The sequence below is a fragment of the Macrotis lagotis genome, chromosome 4 (assembly GCF_037893015.1).
Source record: "Macrotis lagotis isolate mMagLag1 chromosome 4, bilby.v1.9.chrom.fasta, whole genome shotgun sequence".
Taxonomy (NCBI): domain Eukaryota; kingdom Metazoa; phylum Chordata; class Mammalia; order Peramelemorphia; family Peramelidae; genus Macrotis; species Macrotis lagotis.
In genome coordinates this window covers 187,463,470-187,487,407 of record NC_133661.1, presented here as the reverse complement: position 1 = coordinate 187,487,407, position 23,938 = coordinate 187,463,470, and the positions used below count along the sequence as shown (strand labels likewise).

Genomic DNA, 23,938 nt, shown 5'->3' with positions numbered 1-23,938 from the left:
ATTAATTTCCACAGATTCCAATTTTTTTTAAAGAGAAGAATTTTCTTCATTTACCTTTTGCATCTCCTTTTTCAATTGGTCAAATCTATTTTTGAAGGAGTTATGCTTTTCCATTTGCCCAAATATGTTTTTAAGGGAATCATTTTCTTTTTGCATTTTTCCAATTGCATTTTTAAAGAATTTGTTTATTGTAAGATGTTAATTTTTTTTTTTAGGTTTTTGCAAGGCAAATAGGGTTAAGTGGCTTGCCCAAGGCCACACAGGTAGGTAATTATTAAGTGTCTGAGGTTGGATTTGAACCCAGGTACTCCTGACTCCAGGACCAGTACTCTATTCACTGCGCCACCTAGCCACCTGTTTTGTGATTTTAAATGAGGTTCGGATTCGTTCCTGTAAATGACACTCTCACTGACACCAGTGAAAATGAAAGTATTTTTATAACACAACACAAGGAATAGATTGATTACAATAACATCCAATACAGCAGATAATACATAAAAAAACAAAGGACTATTAATACTATTAATAAAAGTAGAAGAGAAAGATAAATAAAACATCACCAATTCGGGGGAGCACCAACTCTAACCATCTTTGGCTGGGGAATCCAGGTTCAGCAGTCCCAAATGAGAGAGCCCCCAAGCAGAAAATCTTCTCCATGGGTGAGATTCCAAAGAAGAGAAGGAACCCAGAGCTTTTTATACTTTTGAGAACAAAGAAGGCTCAGAACTAACTGAGTTGGGCATGTGATCACTTTTTGCTGAGTTGGATAAATAGGCAATTCTGCTGATCAAAAAGAAATACATGTTTTGCAATAAGGACATACCATTCAGGGTTGCGAGGAGGAAGTTAAATAATTACAGTACTGGGAGAATAGCCGGCTCTTCCTAGTACTATTCTCAAGGAGTGGCTAGTTCCTGAAACTTGTGAAACGCAGCCAAATCACGAGATATGTCCAAATGCTAGTCATGGGTCATGTCCTCAATACAGATTGAAGGGGCCTTATATTAAAATTTTTCAGTTATTAATTCACCACCCCAAGATGCTAATTTTCTCTTGCATTTCTTTTTCCAGTTTTTCCATTTGATTCTTAAACTTCTTTATGATCTTTTCTAAGAAATCTTTCCGGGCTAGAGACCAATTCATATTCTCCTCTGAAGCTTCAACCTTTCTGTCCTTCTTTTCTAAGCTAGTATCCTTGTCTCCAAGGTAACATTCAATAAGCCCTGTTTTGCCTGACCTTTTTTTCATTTTGGGATGTTGGCTTTCCCCAGGATCTTGTGTTGGGATAGAGTCTTTGGTGTTGAGATGCGTAGAGGCCTTGCTCACTGGAGTTAGGAATCTGGGGCTTCCTCTGGATTGTCTGTACTGGAGATTTCAATGACCCACTCCCTGGGCCTGGGGCTGTATCTATTCTGTCCTCACACAATCATGGCTAGAAATGCCAGAGTAATCAGCAAGTAATCTCGAAGTAATCAGCTCTGAGGAGGTTCCACTCCCAGCATGCATGGGCGCCTGCACACTCCCATAGAAACAACCTCTGGGGCTTTGCTGGAAACACAGGGGCTCATGGCCTGGGCCTTACAGACCAACCAAGATGGTCAAATGGATTTCTGGGCATTCACACTGAATCCCTCCACCATCCACCCACTGTGAATGGCTCCCACTTCAGTTCTCAGGTCAGCACCCCCAGCAGAAGCATAGCATTTGGGAAGGCTAGGTGGCGCAGTGGATAAAGCACCGGCCCTGGAGTCAGGAGTACCTAGGTTCAAATCCAGTCTCAGACGCTTGATAATAACCTAGCTGTGTGGCCTTGGGCAAGCCACTTAACCCCATTGCTTTGCAAAAAAAAAAAAAAAAAGAAGCATAATATTCAAACCAGAAAGACCTAGGTTTAAGTCTTGCCTGTGACTCATACTAACCATGTGACTTTGGACAAGTTTCTTAAACTCTTTCCCAAGCTAGTTTCTAAGACTATAAATTAAAAAGCAGATGCAGTAATATTCCTTTGTCCTGTCCTTAGTTCACTAAGATGTGAGTGGATGGGAATAAGGATTTCAGTGGAATTTGATGAGCTTTCCATTCTGTACAGAATGCCTGGATCTTAATAAAGTTTTTGGCATTGTCTTTCATTATACCCTTCTGGACAAAATGATGAAATATATATCTAATTAGGTGGATTCAGAAATGTCTGAATAGCCAGCATCAAAGTATAGTTATAAAGTCTCAAAGACTTTGGAAAGAAGACTCTAGCACAGTATGCCAGAGATGAGACTTTTCTTACTGTGTACAATATTTTTATTAGTAGCCTTAATAAATTTCCATTCAATTCAATCCAAAAAATGTTATTGTTGTATACAAAGAAAAATTTTTTCTTTGCTTTCATTGTGTTTATACTCATCTTGAGGGACAAATATAAACAGATAAATATAGTTATAAATAAAAACAATTAACTTTAAGAGGGAAAAACCATTAACAACCTAGGGGATAGGGAAAGTTTTTGTATACAAGGTTGTACTTGACTTGTGTCTTAAAAGAAGTTACAAATTCCAAGAGGTAGAAGTGAAAAGGAAGTGTATTCCAGATGTGGGGCACTTACTTGGGCAAAGATATTCAATTATATGACTTCACTCTGTCCATCTGGTACTAAAAACTTTATTGTTATATCCTGCTTCTCTCTTTATTAATACTTCATCTGCTCTTTTTTTATTTTTATTCTTATCTTCACTGAATGTAAGCAACAGTCAGTCTTCCTCTATATTATCTCTTCTGTATCCAAAGTCTTCACTTTAGACCTATCATGCTATCTTGGGATAGCAAAAGACAAAAGATACCCCTTAGCTGTTAAGGAACCAGGAAATAATTTCTTACTCTGATGGATCTATAATCAACAATGAAGTGACCACTAAGTACCTCCAATGATAGATATTGTAAACCTTATCTATATCAAACCATGAATCATCCATAATGAATCCATTCCACATATTTGAAGACCTTCCTCTTTGATCTTCAATATTTAATGAGTACATTTTCTAAGGTTTTAGTAAAATATAAAATAATGGTTAATAATGAAAACTTAAAAACATTAAAATAAAAATGAACACTGTGATTGACAACATGAATGATCTTGGATCTGGAGAATAGATGAGGAAATGTACCTCCCTCATTTTCTTGGAGAGACTAGGCACTACAGTTGTTATTCTCCACCTACCTTTATGTCATACTATTTTGCCAGTCACCTAGTTCTTATCCTAGGGCTTTGCTTGACCGACCCAGAGGTTTATGAGACAAACTATATTTCCCTTAACGCAGCTTCCTGGTATTTTCTAACTGATTTGACATGATTTCCTCAAGACCCAACCATGTTGAGTTAGAATCTTTTAGATTTTGGTGTTATTCCAAGATCAAAAGTCATCACTTCTTGTCCTACTGAGAAGATGCACTTAGATTTGATAGTGTACCCAAGCTGAGTGATTCAATATCCATACTGAAAAACTTTTGTAGGCTATTGCTAAGCAGCCCTCCTTTTATTAACTGTTGAATAAATAAGAAGTGTTTCATTTCATTCTAATACCAAACCTAAATTATCAGGGGACCAACATGAATCAGTTGCTACTTTTATAATTAAATTATATCATCATTTATTGTAAAATATAAAAGAATGCCAACTGATGGATTTAATTATGAACTGTACAACAAAGGAAGGGAACAAGTTAGTGGCCTTAATAAATTTCCATTCAATTCAATCCAACAAGTTAAAACAAACCAAAAAGAAACTTCCTCTAAGTCTCTAAAATAACTATCTAAGATGTAGAACAATGATCTTTGCCAAACAAACTAAAGTAGATATGCTGTTGATAATAAATAGTAAAACTTTGATTAGTCCTCCCAGACAATTACAAATTTAAAGTAACAAAATGCTATGCCTGGTACCCTGACTAGGTGGGAACAAATCCCAACTGTTCAACCAGACTGTAAAAATTCCTGACTTCACTGGCATTTTAACTATAACAAGGAAATCTATTCAGTTTAGTTGAAGGACTTGATATTGCCTTAGGAATGTTATAAAACCAGAAAACTAAATCAAAATCAAGGATTTGAGTCATGAGTCATATAGAAATTATCCAGCCCAAATCCATGAAAAGAAATTGCTTGGAACAGAGGAAAACACCTTGGCTTTATCATCCCCACATAAACTGAAAAAGGACTCCATGAAGTTGAGGGAATTTTTATTGTGTCTTAGCAGTGATTGGCAACAGTATTTGCATAAGGACAGAGAAGAGACTGTATGCAGTGAGGAAAAGATGATGCAGATTTCTACAAGGAGCAGGAGAAAAGCTTCACCCCACCTAAAGCAGACATCTTGAGGACTTTTCCCTCCAAAAAAAATTTTTTTAAGTTTAAAGGAGCTATTATAAGTTTCCCTTTACTCTCTAAGCTTGAGCTTACTTTCCCCTGAACTTTGAATGTACTGGTCACATACTTTGGGGAAGCTATACTGTTCCAACTATTTCAGTTAAAGTCGATACCTTAATTATGTCTGACTGACTAATTGATATCAACTGATAATTATGGGAAGAAATAGACCAAGTAATGCTATAGCATTAAAAAAAATACTCTATCAGCCCCTCAGGAATACCCTCTGGAGACTTGAGGGGATATTATAGCTATCTTCTGGGGCCCAAACTCATCAGTGAGAATAGAGATTGAGAGAGTACCAACAATGTAAAGAAATGCATTGTAAGTTCTGTTCTCACCCTCACCATATCTTTGAATTAGTTTTATACAAACTTATCAATGTTAATTGGTTAAATGAAAATGAGATACAAAATTACTGGCAGTTAACACTGGGAGGGCAACTAGATGGCACAATAGATAGAACACCAGCTCTGAAGTCAGGAGGACCTGAGTTCAAATGAAGCCTCAGAGACTTAATAATAACCTAGCTGTGTGACCTCGGGCAAGTCACTTTAACCCCATTGCCTTGCAAAAACAGACCAAAAAAAGAAAAAAACTGGGAAAAATTGAAATGGGGCTTTGATTTAATATCATTAGAAAGATACCTACCACCCCTCAGGAATACCCTAAAACAGTGAAGGAGAAATGGCACCTTGCTCTGAGGACCTGACATAGCTCTGAAGATCAGATACAGAGTATTACTATAAATTTTATTTTGTCCATACCACAAAAAGTCCTACCTCCAACAGAATAACCCAACCAACTTGAGACTTATGTTTCATATGCCTATACAACTCTTTTTGTTCAGACTTGCTTAAACTTTCCTGTAGCTAACTTAATTCTGGCAAAATTCTTCCAATTATCAGGAGTTACATCAAATTCATCATCTTGGGGTGGCTAGGTGGCACAGTGGATAAAGCACCAGCCCTGGAGTCAGGAGTACCTGAGTTCAAATCTGATCTCAGACACTTAATACTTACCTAGCTATGTGGCCTTGGGCAAACCACTTAACCCCACTTGCCTTGCAAAAAAAAAAAAATTCATCATCTTAATCCCAATTCCTAGGCTCATCCCCCAAAACAATTTTAACAAAACACTCATTCATGGTCTGTACCCCATATCTTCCAGACTAAATTAATTTTTTATTTCACTCTTCCAAACATCTCCCAACTTACTCATCTTGACTGACAAATGTTACATGCGTATACCCATTCTACAATGTTTAAATCAGCTTCTTAGGATTTACAAGTTTGTGTCTGCAAAATGAATGTAACAAAATAGTAATTGATAATTAGGTAATATGCAAAGTGCCTTCTGTACATTATCTCTTTCAATCTCATTTTAAGCTTGTGAAACAGGTACTACAGGTATACTATCATCCTTATTTATATGAGGGAATTGAAGGTCAGATAATGTTAATTGAGGGGATGTTATAGCTATATATATATAGTTAGTATACTATCCAATCATGCTGGTCTACTTACTGCTTCTTATATACAACACTCCAAGTCCAACTTCATGTCTACCCCCATGTCTACCCAATGCTTGTTTTTTGCAAGGAAATAGGGTTTTAGTGACTTGCCCAAGATCACACAACTAGGTAATTATTAAGTGTCTGAGGGTAGGTCTTCCTGACTCCCAGGTCAGTGCTCTATCTACTGCACTATCTGGGGCCTACCATACCCAATGTTTAGAAGTCACATTTTCCTAGTTGCCATCTCTCATAAACTCTGTCTTCCTTTATGACTCTACCTAAGAGTCACCTCAACCAGGAAGCTTTTTCTGACCTTCCCCCCAAAATCCCACTCCCCAAGCTACTAGTAATTTATCCTTATTTTTGGGGGGGGGGGGTTTGCAAGGCAATGGGCTTAGGTGACTTGCCCAACATTACACAGTTTAGTAACTATTAAGTGCCTGGGTTCGGATTTAAACTCAGGGCCTCCTGACTGCAGAGCCAGGGTTCTATCCACTGTGCCACTTACCTGCCCCAAGATAAGGGTTTTTAAACCAGTGTCCATACACCAAGTACTCTGTGGATAGATTTCAGGAAGTTCATGAACTCTGATGGAGAAAAATATTACGTGTTTCTTTTCATGAACCTCTAACTGAAATTTCCAATTTCCTTCACTTATGAATAGATAACAAATAATGTTTGTTGAGAAAGGATCCACTAGATTCCCAAATTGGTCCATGCTTTAAAACCATCTTCCATCCACTCTGTATCTTGTTTGTGACAACTATATAAATATATTTGTGTATTGATTTTATATATATATATATATATATATATACATATATGTCTGTGTGTGCATATATCAGTATACAAAATGCATTTAATATATTTAGTTTGTGATGATATATATAAATATATCCACAAGCATGTGGAGTTAGAATTCTTCAAAATTGGTAGCTATCCCAAGGTCTTGTCCTGCTGACAAGATGTACTTAGATTTGATGCTGTGGGGTTCCCTGTGTACCCAAGTTAAATGATTCTGTATCCTTATTGAATAACTTTTTTATGTTTTTGCTAAGTAGACCTCCTTTTGTTAAATGCTGAATAACTAATGTGTCTCATTTCTTTCTATATCTTGTTTATAAAATTTATCTTACATATACTGATATATATGTATAAATATGTGCATATAGTAATTCTGATATATTCTATATACTAGGCATCTAATAGACACATATATGCTAATATAATTATATATTCTCTGTTCTGATATATGTTATAAAGTGTAATAAAAAGTAATAATATTCATATATAATATATGAAAAATATGATGTGTATTATAAACATGTTTCATATATATTAGATACTACAACTGTTAAATGGCATTATATAATACATATGATCATAATATCTGTGTGTTTCAAATTTGATATACTATACATTTCAGATATATAATATAATTCATAGTAACATTACCATAGAGTAATATATAGCATTAGAAAAATTAGAACTTACATTTCTATTTAAGTTATTAAGAAGTTTAAATAGTATGTGTGATTAGAACATATCTTACTATTTCAGCTATTAAAACTTAAAAGTGCACTAAGATCTTTGGAACATCTTGTGTATTGTGGGAAAGAAATAAGTGTTTTGTTTCCACAATGATGAGAGAGGACATAAGAATGAGAAAGGATACTGCCAGAATCTCACAGGTGTCTCTGAGGATACTACACTACAAAAAACAGATGTTTGGTCTTTGTGGAAACCAGAAGATGCCAGCCTTTTTACAGGAAGGGGAGATTTAGACAAAAGGAAAGGTGATTAAAGGAATAACTTTGCAACTAGTCAAGGGTTGATCGAGGGTCTGTGTTCTCCTTTGCACCTGCTCAAGGAAGTTACTGTTCACTCCCCTCTGCTCATTATAAAGGGGGAAAAGTATGGGGGTAAATATATCAATAGATTATCACCTGGCCACAGGGGGAAGAACAAGTTTTTCAAACTGCATATAAACCTCAGCATTGTAGTGATTGGGGCCCCTTTCTTTAAGAGAGATGGTTCTTCTTTGCAAAGATGTATTAATAAAAACTATTTTAATCACTCTGGACTAAGAATTCATAATGATGAGCCATTGATAACATACATAAATATGCATATATAATATTTATATATATATGATAGACACATATTGATAGGTAGGTAGATGGATATAGGAAGGAAGGAAGGAAGGAAGGAAGGAAGGAAGGAAGGAAGGAAGGAAGGAAGGAAGGAAGGAAGGAAGGAAGGAAAAGAAAGAAAGAAAGAAAGAAAGAAAGAAAGAAAGAAAGAAAGAAAGAAAGAAAGAAAGAAAGGAAGGAAGGAAGGAAGGAAGGAAGGAAGGAAGGAAGGAAGGAAGAAAGAAAGGAAGAAAGAAAGAAAGAAAGAAAGAAAGAAAGAAAGAAAGAAAGAAAGAAAGAAAGAAAGAAAGAAAGAAAGAAAGAAAGAAAGAAAGAAAGAAAGATGATGGGGGAAGTTTCAGAAAAACAAAGTGAAGTAAGAACTAGGAGATCAGTATGAACAGAAACAGGAATGTTGTAATGATGACCAACTGTGAGGACTTTGCTCTGATCAATACAACAATCCAAGATATTTCCAAACAGGTCATGATGAAAAAATGCTAGCCATCTCCAGAGAGAAAACTAATGAACTCTGAATGAAAACTGAAATATAATTTTCTCATGTTATTTCTCTTACTTTTTTATAATATTGCTCATCTGGAAATGTTTTTCATGATTACACATGTATAATTGATATCATATTGCTTGTCTTCTCAGTAGGAGGGAGAGGAAGTGGAAGAGAGAGAATTCAGAACTCAAAATTTAAAAAAAAAGACTAATCAAAATAAAAATAAATTTGAAAAAAGAAATGTGTGGGATAAGGATCCACTTAAAAAAATTATAGAGACTCCTCTGAGCAAAAAGAAAAGTTTATTTTGGCTCTTCTCAAGAAAAGGACATATTCCAAGTCTCACAAAGGTAGTGAAGATCAAGGAGCTGCGCCGAGGTGACAGTTAAGGAAGACTATATGGCCTAGTACAATTCTCCCCCTCCCTAGCCCCCTCTCTTCCAACCCAATTGGTTAAGGTTTTCAGAGTTACAATCTTTATGTGAAAAATCTACCCAGCAACAAAGAGAACAATAAAAGGTTTTCATGAAATATTACCTCACCATCCAGATGGCGAGGGTATCAGAAGAAGATTTCTAATGACCTTCTGTTAAATGAATTAATGTCTGAGTATGCAAGGTCTTCTAAGGAACTCTACTATCTCTTTAGTTTAGTATTTATCAAACAAGGGAAAGCAGGCTACTGTTCTCACAGTCTATTATCAAATAGACTGTGGCTAACTAAGACTTCAAAGTCTCTTCTCTGGAAGTATTCCATTATTTCACTCCCTAACAGAATCAATTCAAGGTCTTTCTGGAGACAGTCCACTGTTTCACTCCCTAGCAGAATCGGGAGGGTATCTGACTGAGAATACAAGGTCTCTCTCTCTCTCTTCTAAGAATAGTCTAAGGGTAATTGTCTGTTTTAATGATTTTTAACCCTGAGAGGACTTCACTAGGAATGTTAACACTCTTAGGAGGGAATATTCCACTCAGAAAGAAGAAAGGAAATATATCCCAGGGGGAAATGCAATATAAACTCTAAATCTACTGAAGAGATATCTAGGATTTAACAATATTTATTGATATCACACATAAATAGAATCCCATGCAAAGTAACATACTCCTAGGAAACTAGGGTCCAGAAACTCTTAGAATAGAGTATGAAAAATAACTTACATATAATATTTTCCACAATATTTTCCTATCAGAAACTATGAAAGGGGAGAACCTTGTGACTTTCATATGCTACCTGCCTGATCTTGTGTCCAGGCTCAGTCAAGGAATCTCATCATAATTATGAAGGAAGGGAGAGGTAGAAGGGAGCAAGAAGCTCAAATCACCCAGTATAACTACTGCTTCTGAGCACCTGCTGTAGACAAGCACTTCCAAGGACTATATTCTTCTGTAAAGGTATTTTTTCTTTACTCCTTTAGAGACAATTAAAGCACTGTTAGGGAATCTTACCTATTTGGAAACTGATTCAATCCCTGTGAGGTCTCAGGACAATTTATTATCTCTCTCAGGTTACTCAAGTGCTATTAGACACACCATGACAGATTTGTCACCTACTAAATAACGAATGATAATGGGGAGGGGGCAGTGCCAAAGCTTCCTACAGAATGTTGTGAGGCATGTTCATCGCTCTTCAGAACAGATATTTCTTACCCCCTCCATCCACCTACCCTATAGCAAATCTACTGCTTATTTATAAACTCATAGCAATAGCTTACATTTAAATAGCTTTTTTAAGGTTTACAAATAGAAATGATGTGAGATTTCATTTTATCTTTTGCTCTTATCTAAAGGATAATTATTTTCTAAAATTGTGGATCATATCAATTAGATGTGGTAAATTATTCAAAAGGAAAAAGAAAAGAAGATAATGTCAAGCTTCTAGATTCTGATTCCCAATCCAGGTATGTGAGTCTAGACTTCTGTCTAGCAGCCCTAAGATTGAGTGAAGTGTACCTGATTCTTTTCTAGATTGCAAAGTACAAACTAGAATTCCTGCTTAGAAAGAGGAATAACTTTTCTTTTCAAGATTCTTCATTGCACTGACAACCAGTAGTCACAATGAGCACACATCTTCATTTCTTGGCAACACACTAGTTCACATATTCTTCCTCACTTGCTTTTTCTGCAATGGGAAGAAATAGAATGGAGGGTAATGCAGAGTTAGTAATTATAGCTGTGATTGTAAATGAGATCGAATCACCCTTAAAAATGAAAAGGATAAGCAGAACCAGAAAAACACTGTACACCCTAACAGCAACATGGGAGTGATGTTCAACCTTGAAGGACTCGCTCATTCCATCAGTGCAACAATCGGGAACAATTGGGCTGTCTGCAAAAGAGAGTGCCATCTGTATCCAGATAAGGAGCTGTGGAGTTTGAACAAAGTGCAAGGACTATTCCCTTTAATTTAGAAAAAAACAGATATCTTATTATCTGATCTTGTTACCTCTTAGACTTCTCTTCTTTAAGGATATCATTTCTCTCTCATCACACCCAATTTGGCTCAAGGTACAACATGGAAACAAAGTAAAGACTGACAGAGTGCTTTCCTTGGGGGGGGTGGGGGGAGGGAAGCAAGATTGAGGGGAAAATTGTAAAACTCAAATAATATCTTTAATAAAAATAAATTTAAAAATAAAAATAAAAAAATAAAAGGGATAGCAGAATGGATTAAATAATATAATCCAAGGGGTGGCTAGGTGACACAGTGGATAGAGCACCGGCCCTGGAGTCAGGAGTACCTGAGTTCAAATCCAGCCTCAGACACTTAATAATTACCTAGCTGTTTGGCCTTGGACAAGCCACTTAACCCCATTGCCTTGCAAAAACTAAAAAAAAGAAAAACAGACAAACAAAAAAAAATAATTTAATCCAAATCTTTTTGTTTACAAGAAACTCTTTTGAAGCAGAGAAATACACACACTAAAGATAAGACTGGAGCAGAATATATTATGATGCAGTTGAAGTAAAAAAAAAAAAGCAGAAGTAGCAATCCTGATGTAAGACAAAATAAAAGCAAAAATAGACCTAATAAAAATGCATAAGGAAGGAAACTACATATTCCTAAAAAGATATCAGAACAATGTAATAATATCAATATTAAACATACATCTACCAAGTGATTTAAGGATCCCAATTCTTTTAGAAGTTAAATGAGTTAGAGGAAGACATAAACATAAAAACTACACTAATAGGGAAACTCAACCACCCCCTCTCAGAATTAGATAAATTTAAACCCAAAATAAACAAGAAATAAGCTAAGAAGTTGAATAGAATTTTTAAAAAGTTAGATGTGATAGACCATTGTAGTAACTGAAAGAAATATACCTTTTTTCTCAGTGGTATATAGCACCTATACAAGAATTGACCTTGTATAGGAGCATAAAAGTCTCACAATCAAATACAGAAAGGCAGAAACATTAAATACAACCTTTTTCAGGCCTTATATAATAAAAAAGCACATGTAATAAGGGTCATGGAAAGATAGACTTAAAAATTAAGTGATAATTAAATAGCCTACTTTTAAAAGAATGGGTGGATCAAACAACTAATCATAGAAATAATCAACAATTTCATCCAAAACAATAACAATAATGAAACAACATATCAAAAGTTTTGGGATGAGCCACAACAGTTATTAGGTGAAATTTCATATCTATTAAATGATTAATTGAATAAAATAGAGAAAGAGGAGATCAATAAATCAGATGTACAATTTAAAAAGCTAAAAAGGAACAAATTAAAATTCTGAAATTGAACTCCAAATTAGAAATTCTGAAAAATCAAAGGAGAAATTTATAAAATTGAAAATAAGAAAAATATTGAACTAATAAATAAAACTGAGTTGGTTTTATGAAAAAATAAAATAGATAAACCTTTGTCTAATTTGATTTTTAAAAAGAAGAAGAAAACCAAATTACCTGTATCAGGAATGAAAAGGATGAATTCATCAACAATGAGGATGTAATTAAAGCAATTGTCAAAGCTATTTTGCCCAACAGTTTGCTAATAAACCTGGTAATCAAAGTGAAATGAATCAATATTTACAAAGATAGAAATTGCCTAGATTAACAGAGAGGAAATGAAATACTTAAATAACTGCATTTCAGAAAAAAAGAAATTGAACTATCAATGAAATACCTAAGAAAAATTCTCCAGGAGCAGATAGATTTACAAGTGAATCAATCCTACCAACATTTAAAGAACAATGAATTCCAATTTTATATAAACTGTTTGGAAAAAATAGGTAAAGAAGTTCTGTCAAATTCCTTTTATGACACCCAAATGGTGCTGGTACCTAAGCCAGAAAGAGCCAAAATTGAGAAAGAAAATTTTGACCAATTTCCTGAATGAATATCAATATAAAATTTTTAAATAAAATATTAGCAAAGAGATTATAGCAAATTATCATTAGAATAATATACTATAATCAAATAGGATCCCAAGAATGTAGGTATGGTTCAATATTAGAAAAACAATTAGCATAATTAACCATATCAATAATAACACTAAGAAAAATCATATGATTACCTTAAAAGAACCTGAAAAAAACTTTTGACAAAAACACAGAACCCATTCTTATTAAAAACACTGGAGAGCATAGGAATAAATTGAGTTTTCCTTAAATGAATAATTAGGCTTTTTTTTCTAAAACCATCAGCAAGCATTACATGAATTAGAGATAGGTTAGGGGCATTTCCAATAAGTTTAGGAGTGAAAAAAGAGTGCTCATTATCACTATTATTATTCAATATTGTACTAGAAATATAACTTTTAGCAATAAAGTTTGTCTTTCATATTCAAAGAAGACCACAATATCAGTGAGGTGATGCCATGACAAGCATATGAACAGGATTTAAATGAGCACCCTCACCTGTGCTAAGTCACCAACCTTGCTTTCTCCTCCTTAGTCATCTGGGTCCAATGGTCAGATATGAATCAGGGCAGAGAGGCAATCAGTGTTCAGTGACTTGCCCAAGGTCACACAGCTAGTAAGCTAGTAAGAGTCAAGTGTCTGAGACAGGATTCAAATTCCTGTCCACCTGATTCCAAGGCCAATGCTCTATCCATTCTGCCACCTAGTTGCTCTACCTTTAGCAGTAAGAGAAGAAAAAAAGAAATTGAAGGAATTAAAAGAGGCAATAAGGAAACAAAATTCTCTCTCTTTGCAAATAATATGATCATTAACTTAGAAAATCATGGAAAATCAACTAAAAACTATTTGAAACAATTAACAACTTTAGCAAAGTTGCAGGATATAAATTAAATCCACATGAATAATCAACATTTGTATATATTACCAACAAAGACTAGCATCAAGACATAGAGAAATCCCATTTAAAGTAACTGTAGATAATATAAAATACTTGAGAGTCTATCAAGACAAACCCAGAAATTATATAAACACAATTACAAAAGAATTTTCACAGAAATAAAGTCAAATCTAAGCAACTGAAAAATTTTAATTTCTCAGGAATAAGCTAAAAGCTAGTATAATAAAAATACATAATTCTGCCTAAATTGAATTACTTATTAAGTGTCATGACAATCAAACCACCAAAAAATTATTTTATATAGCCTAAAAATAGTAACAAAACTCATCTGGAGGATCAAAAAGTCAAAAATATCAAAGAAATTAGTGAAAAATGCAAAATAAAGTGGCTTAATCAAACATTTCTAAAACTATATACTAAAATGGCATTCATCAAAACTGTGTAGAACTGGCTAAGAAAGAAACAGTAGTAAAAGTCTGTAGTAATCTACTGTTTGATTACTTCAAAGTCTGATTACTACAAAGACTTCAGCTACTGGGATAAAAATTTAATGTTTGATAAAAATGGCTAGGAAAAACTGTAAAATACTACAACAGAAACCAGGCATAGACCCACATTTCACATCCTATATTAAGTTAAGGTTGAACTGGGTACAGGATTTAGCCAGAAAGTGTGATACCATGAGCCAGTTATGAGAAAAAGAAATAATTTATCTATCAGAACAATGGAGTGGGGAGAAATATATAATCAAAGAAGAGAAGAAGAACATAATAAATTACAAAATGGATACTTTTATTACACTAAATAAAAATTTCTTAACACAAATAAATTCAATGCAATGAATGGAATTTTTCTTTCTTATGGTTTTTTCCTGTTTTCTTCTAATTAGTCTTTCAAAAATGACTAATATGGAAATATATTTAACATACTTGAACATTTATATCCTATATCAGAATCTTCACTGTGAAGAGGAGAAAGGAGGGAAGGAATTAAAGTAGAAAACTGTGAAATTCAAAATCTTACCCAAAAAATTGAATGTTAAAAACTCTTTACATGTAATTGGAAAAAAAGAAATTAAAAAAATGTTATAGGGTTGATAAGTTGAATTGTCTGGGGTATAATTAACCATGTAAATTTTCACTTGAAAAGTACTGACAAAAGTATTCTGTCACCAATTTAAGTCATTAGAAGGTAGAATTAATTATGTGAGGCAAACATTTCATCAGGCAGTGAAGAAGATGCCTGTAGATCAACTTTTTCTTCATTCCCAAGAGATGATGGTTTCTCCATAAACTGCTCCCATTTTAGAAAAAAATGGAAGTTCTCCAGAGATTCACCAAGATGGTTCCCCAAACTTTTATCTACTTCTTTGTTTCTAGTTATACTCAAGGAGCCAATGTACAACCAAATTGATGAGGGAGGAGGTGCTAAGGCAGTAGGGACACTTAAAGCAGCAACTAATGACGCCTGAGAAGAAACCTGAGACTTCAAAGAAATAATTTACATGAAAAATAAATCATGTCCTGTGGGAGACTGACTCTCTGCCATCTCCATACCCCCTTTTAAATCTCCTTCACCAAGGATAAGATTCCAATAGTTTCTAGCTATTAATTGGCTAAAAATAAACAAGATCTACCACTTACAATTTCCTCTATTTGACCCATGACAGCAATGATCCAGAAAGGCCACTCAGGATTTTCAGAGGTTTCTTCTTCAACCCAGACTAGAAATGCCAACTACCAAGTAAAGACAGCAACTCAGCTTGTGATCATCTGATCATTATTTTTCTGCTTTCTTCTATGCTCCATTTCCTGGAAAGAACCCAGAGTACTTCTTCTCTATTCAATCTACTCTGTGTTCCAAAAAGCTGAGAAAAAAGAAGCTTCCAAAGTCATTGTTATTAATTAAGACAGAGCTTTCTAAGGTACTGGGTGACAAGCGTGGATCACAGGTCAGAAGAAACATTTAGAGTGCAGAATCCAGAGTTAGCTCCAGGTGAGTAAATGAATCATTTGAATAAAAAACCCAAAATTAGTGTCTCTCTTCTCAACTCTTGTCAGGACTATCTGATGAGACCATGATGGATAGCTATCTTCTCTTTCCATACCTATGCTTCAGACAATTCTACCTAAAAATAATTTGAGTTATACCACAGTAAATATCTGTACTGCTGACATGCTTTGAAATCTACAATTATCATCTCTCAAGTAACACTGCATACTGCAAATTTATGTAAATATGGGGTAGTGTTAGAAACTGGCATTCTCAGTATTCCTTCCAACATTGAGCCCCAACAAGATACTGCTAATATGAAGTATTCATTCAAAAGTTCACGAGTAAGGGGTGGCTAGGTGGTGCAGTGGATAAAGCACTGACCCTGGAGTCAGGAGTACCTGAGCTCAAATACGGCCTCAGACACTTAATAATTACCTAGCTGTGTGGCCTTCGGCAAGCCACTTAACCCCATTTGCCTTGCAAAATCCTAAAAAAAAAAAAATTCATAAATGATCCTCAGCTTTAGAATCCCCTCTTCTTACTGCATGAAGCCATAAGGTATACCTCATGATATATTTTAAAAAGGTAAAAACTTATTAGAACAGAATTTATAATTAAGAGACTGCATTTATTTGCAGTACCCAGGAAATTGACTTTATAAGATTCTATTACACCTTTGACAGGTTGCAGTAACATTCCCCCCATTATGACTTCCTATCTATTTCATAGTTTCATGCACAGGTGACCTCCCCATTGTCCATTTACTTCTCCATATTGATTTGCTGTTTTTGCTGGATGTCTGTTTTCCCCTGTCTTCAAGCCAGATTAAATTATTCCTAAATTATATAAACTCCAGAAAAACAATCTATTTAGCTCATTTAGTTTACCTATGAAATATGTGATATATTGCTTTATAGAGAAAATACACTTAATTCTGATCACCCTGTTGGAAAGATATCATTTATACCTCTATATAAAATGATAAGTTTGAACAAGAATAACAATATAAAGGAAAGAAAGTAGCATGTCTCAAGTCTTTAAGCTGAATGAAAATGCAGGGCATATTCAGAGAGAGGTGTTAATCAGTTTGACTCAAGATAAAATATATGTAAGAGAACAAGTGTGCTTAGAAATGTTTACAAAATGGTTGGGGAACCAGAAGCACACTATTCCTAGCTGAAACATTGTTAAAATTTTCTCCATCAATGTCTTAAGTCTAGACAATAAAACAAAAGCTCTACTTATGATTGTTAGCATCTGACAATTCCTAAGGTGAAAATGCTCAAACTAAAAACTGATCTACCTTCTTATCTGGTTTCAGCACAACACTGTGAATAATAGATTATGCTATTGCAAGAACATTGAAATGGTAACCCTGCTGATCTTCTTGTGAATAGGTACCCAATTCAGATAATCACAGGATCAATTATTAACCAGAAAATTTCTATTGTGAGCTACAACTAACCAATTAATGATGTAACTGGTCCTCACAGAACTACAAGAAGCAAATGTCGGAAGAGAGAGAGAAAGATTTAAAAATTGGTTTGCGATGAGACATCACCTTTATTGCTTTGAATCCTAAAGTACATTCTCCTTTGTATCTGTTTATCTGTATGGCCTGCCAGCATGATTTTCTTCCAGAGAAATGTCACAAATTACTATTTATAGAGCATTTACTATGTGCCAGGAACTTGGTTAAGCTCCTCTTAAAAATATCACTACATTTGATCCTCACAGCAACCCTCTCAGTTGGGTACTACCATTTTCACCATTTTACAGTTGAAGAAACTGAGGAAGACAGTAGTTGACTGACTTGTCCATGGTCACAGTTAGTGAATGCCTCAGACCAAATTTGAACTCCAATCTCCTTCATTCTAAATTTAGCATGTTATTCATTGAACCATTAGCTGTCTCTGAAAATAAAGTATCCAGATGAGAATATGCTCTGTGTTCCCCAAATTGTTTCCTGAATGATGGTCTTTTTGTCAAACTGTACTGATATGGACAGTTACTACTTTAAGTGACTATCTTTTAATATCTGTGTCTTCAAACTTTGGAGAAACTTAAATACATTCTTAGACCATTTCTTTCTTTGTCAGCATGTCATTCATGTATCATCCAGACACTGAATTTTGAATACCAATGAGGATAAGGAATTCAGAAGTATAGTATGTAAGAACTGGAAAGGATTGTGGTGATCAAGTAATTTGGATTTTAAGTAATAGATGACAGGAAGTCACTAAATATCCTTGACCAGAGAGTGACACAATCTCTATAGGATTTATTGGAGCAAAGAGAGACAATAAGCCCAAAGACAAGATAAAAACAATTTTAGTGTAAGTAAGAGATAACAAAGACCTGCACTACTAAGGTGATGGTAGAATTAGAAAGGGAAGGACAGAAGTTATGTGGGGAAGAGAAAAGGAAGTTTTTGTTACATAGACATTCCATTCAAAAATCATTTGGGTGTTTTAATGAACTGCAACCTAAATGATGAATAATGTGATAATCTGAAGTTACTCATTTAATATGGAACTGTATCAAGAGAGGCATAGTAAACAGAAATTTTTATTTAAATGTAAGAGCCTCCCCTGGTCAGATCATGTCCAAAATCATATGGTTAGTCCTTGATTCTACATATGAGAATACTGGATAATCTGCAGAGCATCCAGAGGAAAGATAATGAACAAGATGCTGAAATACCTCAAGATAGTACACTATCGTTAAAGATGTGCAAAAAATTGGTTAATGGCACCAAGAATGCTAAGCCAGAAGTAAAGAATTTGAAGCACTATCACAGGTTTAAAAAAAAAAGAAGCATAGGTAAAGTTCCTAAGAAGCAATCTAAAGCTTAACATTCCTTAGAAATGAACTATTGGTGCTGTTCATAAAGCAGGCTGAGCAACTTGAGGAGGTAAAGGGATCCCCTTTGTTTCAGGCCTTCAATCAAAGTATGGATGGTCACTTGCCAGGTAAATTGTGATGGGAATTTATATCCAAATGTGGTATCAAATTCAAATAGAAATGGGAACTATAAATCATAAAACTCATAAATTAATATTGTCTACATTCTATTGTAGTTTTCTTTATTTGTTAAATATTTCTAAATTAAATTGTAATCTGGTTTCTGCCACACTCAGGAGGGTTGTGGGCTTCATGCAGCCCATGAGTCATGTGTTTGATATCTTTGGATTAGCATATTAAATGGCTTCTGTAATTTGGTGTCATTTATTACACAGAAATAATAATTTTTGCAAAGCATCATACATTTTATCAACCATCAAGATATAGTAAAGGATACATATAATCATCAGCAGAATACTTGGTGCTAAGCCTTGGGTTTCATATCTGCTAAGTGATATGTAAAGTACATACACTGTATATTATACATTCTTGTCTCTTGAGTTATTAACATTAAAAGCCTCTGTCAGACTTCCTAATGTAATAACTGAAGTGTTTCATCTTAAGTAAAATGTATCAATTTGCAATATCTTTAATACGCATCAACTACTTTAGGTAGAATAACATATGGAAAAGAATGTTGAATTCAGATTAAAGATGTTAAGTAAAATCCTGCCACTAGTATTACTAGCTCTAAAACATAGAGAAGTAACTTTATTGCTCAGAACATCAGTTTACTCAACAGCAAATTCATAATATTTATGGTTCCTAATCCTAAGCACTATTAAGCATATTAAATGAGACATATTTAAAGTGCTATTTACAATTCAGCTATTGCTATGAAATTAAATGAAGATTCTAATAAAATATAAAATTCTTAAGGTCAAGAAGTAGTTCACTTTTGTCTTTTCCTTAAGGTATAGCAATCACTGCAGACAAAAGTACTGTCAAAGTATTACTAATATTTCAGAAAAGAGACCTTAATGTTGCTGCCACTGAGCTAATAAGAGAAAGTAAATGCCTCAGAGTATACAAAAAACCACAACTAGGGAAAACTGGGCTGTTAACCTTTCTGTTACTAAACCCTACATTCACTAAAAGTCTCCCTTAAAAAATTTTCCTTAAAAATCTGAGAAATTGCTATGACTTTATTGGATGAGTGAAAAGGAAATCCTTCAATCTTTTCTTTGCAGATACTTTGCCTTGGGTACCCTGCTAAAGAAGTAAAGACCACTTAAAGTCTTAATTTGCTTAGCCTAGGACTACCACAAAGTAGCTATTTAATAAATGTTTATTCCCTTTTCCTCATCCTTGAATGGGGCACCAAAGCTCAGACCTGTAGGCTGAGAGGAAGATGGGATTACTGTTACATGCAAACTGATTTGCATAGAAATAAAAGTTGTCCTACAAATCCTACAACATTTTCAATAAAATCCTTGTCCTAGTAATGTCTAAAATGAAAGTCCCTTGATGTGATAATCTCTTCTTTCTTTTCCACAGCTCAGAGTTCAATGAACAAGTCAGGAGCACACACTGTGACTGAATTTGTCCTCTTGGGTTTCTCTGGTAGCTGGGAGACACAAATCTCACTCTTTTCACTTTTCTTCATGGTTTATATTCTGACTATGGTGGGGAATGCAGTCATTATGTGTGCAGTGAGGTGGGACCAGAGACTCCACACACCTATGTATATCCTCTTAGGGAACTTTGCCTTTCTGGAAATCGGGTATGTAAACTCTACTGTGCCCAGTATGTTAGAAAATTTCCTCTCAGAAACCAAAACCATCTCTTTTGCTGGTTGCTTTCTCCAATTCTATTTCTTCTCCACCTTGGGAACAGTTGAAATCTATTTCCTTTGTATCATGGCTTATGATCGTTATCTTGCCATCTGCCATCCACTGCACTACCCAGTCATCATGACCAACAAGCACTGTTGCACTTTGATGTGTGTGTGTTGGGTGCTTGGCTTCTTAAGCTATTTTCCTTCCACTATTCAGCTTTCCCAGTTGACATTCTGCGGTCTCAACATCATTGACCACATTATTTGTGATATGGATCCACTGATGGCTATATCATGTGCCCCTGATCCTACCATTGAGATTGTGTTCTATGTCCTAAGCTCCCTCATCATCATTCTTGGCATGTTGTACATCCTTGGGTCTTACATGCTCCTACTAAGAGCAGTGTTAAAAGTTCCATCAGCTGCTGGCCGGCGTAAAGCCTTCTCCACATGTGGATCCCATCTGGCTGTAGTCTGCCTTTTCTTTGGGAGCCTTATGATCATGTATGTGAGCCCAACATCTGAAAACTCAGGTGAAGCACAGAAGATCATTAGTTTATTCTATTTAGTGGTGCCACCATTCTTAAACCCTCTGATCTATAGTCTCCGAAACAAGGAGATGAAGACTGCCCTAAGAAAAGTCATGGGGATAGCTTCAGAATAAACAAAGTTGCATTCATGAATTTTGCATGTGGTTCTATGCTGTAAGGGCAGACAATTCCATTCAGCAAAGAATTATTAAGTTCTTGCCTTCCACAAAACAATGGAAGATACATAAAGATAAATTAAAGACCACAGTAAAATAAAAAAAGCATATTCTTCTACTATTACCCCCAAGAGTTAAGATTTAAGATAACATATTTTCTCAAAAAGATCATTCATCTTTTTATAGTTTTCCTTGACTGGCCTGGATCAACTGAACCTCGGCTGACGGTAAGAATCAAATAAATCCATTATCTGAAAACATGGATGATCATATAAATTTCAAAATGGTCTTGTAAATTCTATGCTGTTTGGATTGTTTCATTCTGTCTTGCTATGGGCAGTTGAAAATTTTTATATATAATCCACTCATTCTATCTGTGACCATTCAGTAAATCAGTAAGATTTTAGAAGCTAATACTAAAAATTAACTAGAAACAAATATAAATTGTAACATTAATATAACAAAACCACAAGTTGACTCCTTTGTCTGAACAGATTAGAACTGTGATTGTAAATTGTCTCTAGTGAATACAAACTTCCTCAATAAGAGAATATTTCAGTATACAAAGAACAAGCTGAGATTGTGAGACCATGAATTGTTTTTTTTAGGGTTTTTTGCAAGGCAATGAGGTTAAGTGGCTTGCCCAAAGCCACACAGCTAGGCAATTATTAAGTGTCTGAGGCCAGATTTGAACTCAGGTACTCCTAACTACAGGGCCAGTGCTCTATACATTGAGCCACCTAGCCACCCCCATGAATTTCTTTAGAGAACAATTTAGTGGTTTTCTTTGTGTGACTTCTAATGACCATGACTTAGATTAAGAAAAAAAGGAAATTTTCACACATATACCAATCATTTGAATCTAAGAAAGTTAATTCATTTCAGTCATGACACACTATTTTACTCTTTCATGACTAGATTTGGGGTTTTCTTGGGAAAATACTACTGTGGTTGGCCATTTCCTTCTCCAACTTCTTTTTCAGATGACCAAACTGAGGCAAACAGGGTCAAGTGACTTTCTTAGGATCCAACTTAGTAATTACTAAATGTCTGAGGTTGTCACATTTGAACTCAGGAAGATGAATCAACCTGACTTCAGACCCAGAGGGCTTTCCACTTTGCCACCTAACTATGAAATCAAATTAGAAACAAAATGTCCCTGTCACCAAGGACTTTACATTTTACTAAGGCAATAAATATATAAAAAATTAAAAATTAAATACAAATAATCCACAAAACTCTACAAGTAATTTCAAGACAGAAAAATTCCTAAAAACTAAAGAGATCATAGAAGGTAATAGAATTCTGTCTTGAAGCTATGACTTGCAGGAAGCAGAAAGTAAGATAGAATGTTTCCCAGATGCGAAAGACAACTTGTACACTGAATCCTGGTGGCCTCTCTCTGTACAGCTGGCACTAGACATTTTAGTGTAAGAAGTTATCTCACTTTTTCACAGGTAACCACCACAGGTATGCTGGAGATTTTTAAATTTTCCATAGAAGCATTAGAAAATCTACAAAATTAGGGATTGATTTATTGTTTTGTTGACTTCTAGACTTTTTTGGAGAAATATGAATCATGTATATTAAATCTAAAAGTGTATCATGAATAATTTTTTCTTCAGGGGGCCTTTGGATAATGTTTACCAGCATACCCCTGCTAACAAAGCAACAGTTTTCTTTTCACTGTCTTGGATTCACAGAAGGCAAGCAACAAATATTCCATTGCTGCTCTGGGAACCAAGAAATAATATTTTTATTATTTTAGGTAAGTGATCCCATCAGCACATTGAGAGAACTTTCCAAGTCTTTTCATTTCATACAGTTCTTATCCTCTGTAAACAAGCTATGGAACTTGCTGTTGGCCTTCCTCTCTGCATGGGTACATTTTGGAAGGTTTCAGTAAGAAGTACTCAATGATGATGTTTGTCCTTTGTTCTCAAAGAAGACCATTACATCAGGGAGGTGATACCATAACAAGCACATGAATTAGATTAGAGTGAATGGGGTGCTGTGTTAAGTCACCAGCCTCACTTTCTCCTCCAGAGTCTTCTGGATCTGGTGGCCAGATATGAATCAGGGCCTGAAGATAACCCTGGATGGAAGGCAATCAGGGTTAAGTGACTTGCCCAAGGTCACACAGCTAATAAATGTCACATGTCTAAGGCTGAATTCAAACTCCCATCATCCTAACTCTAAGGCCAGTGCTCTATCCACTCTGTCACCTAGCCACCCTCAAGTACACAATACTATAGCCACAATAGCATAAACTAAATCACCAGACTTGTACAATAGATGAGATAATGTACCTTATTCATTTCCCTATTGAGGGACTACGGAAAATGGAAAATGTTAAATGGCTGCTGTGTTAATAGTTTACATTTATTTCTTCTTTGTGATAAGTGCATACTGGGTGGATTGGTGGGGAATAGGAATTTTAGAAAAGATTGTCATAAAAAATAAAAGTCATAAAGCATTCTTTTTTAAAAGATTAAAAATACAAGATTCTAAATCCAATTGTTTAAGGCATTAGCTCTATTTTTTGCTATAAACTCTATTCTTTGAAAGATGTCACAAATCTGTATTCTAGGTTTTAGCAAAAGCAGCACACTATTATTTACAAATTAAAAATCCTAGAGGATCCTTGAGGGATCTTATTTTGATTTCAGTTTTGCGAAGGAATATTCCATGATAAGGGCAAAAAAAATAAAAATAAAC

General features: G+C 34.8%; 1 protein-coding gene across 1 annotated transcript; it reads left to right on the top strand.

The window, feature by feature from the left end:
• Nucleotides 1-20,215: 20,215 nt before the first annotated feature.
• Nucleotides 20,216-21,178, top strand: LOC141520153 (olfactory receptor 11H4-like). The gene has a single exon (XM_074231975.1). It carries the CDS (start codon nt 20,246-20,248, stop codon nt 21,176-21,178), a length of 933 nt encoding a protein of 310 aa, XP_074088076.1. The 5' UTR covers nt 20,216-20,245.
• The last annotated feature ends 2,760 nt before the right edge of the window (nt 21,179-23,938 follow it).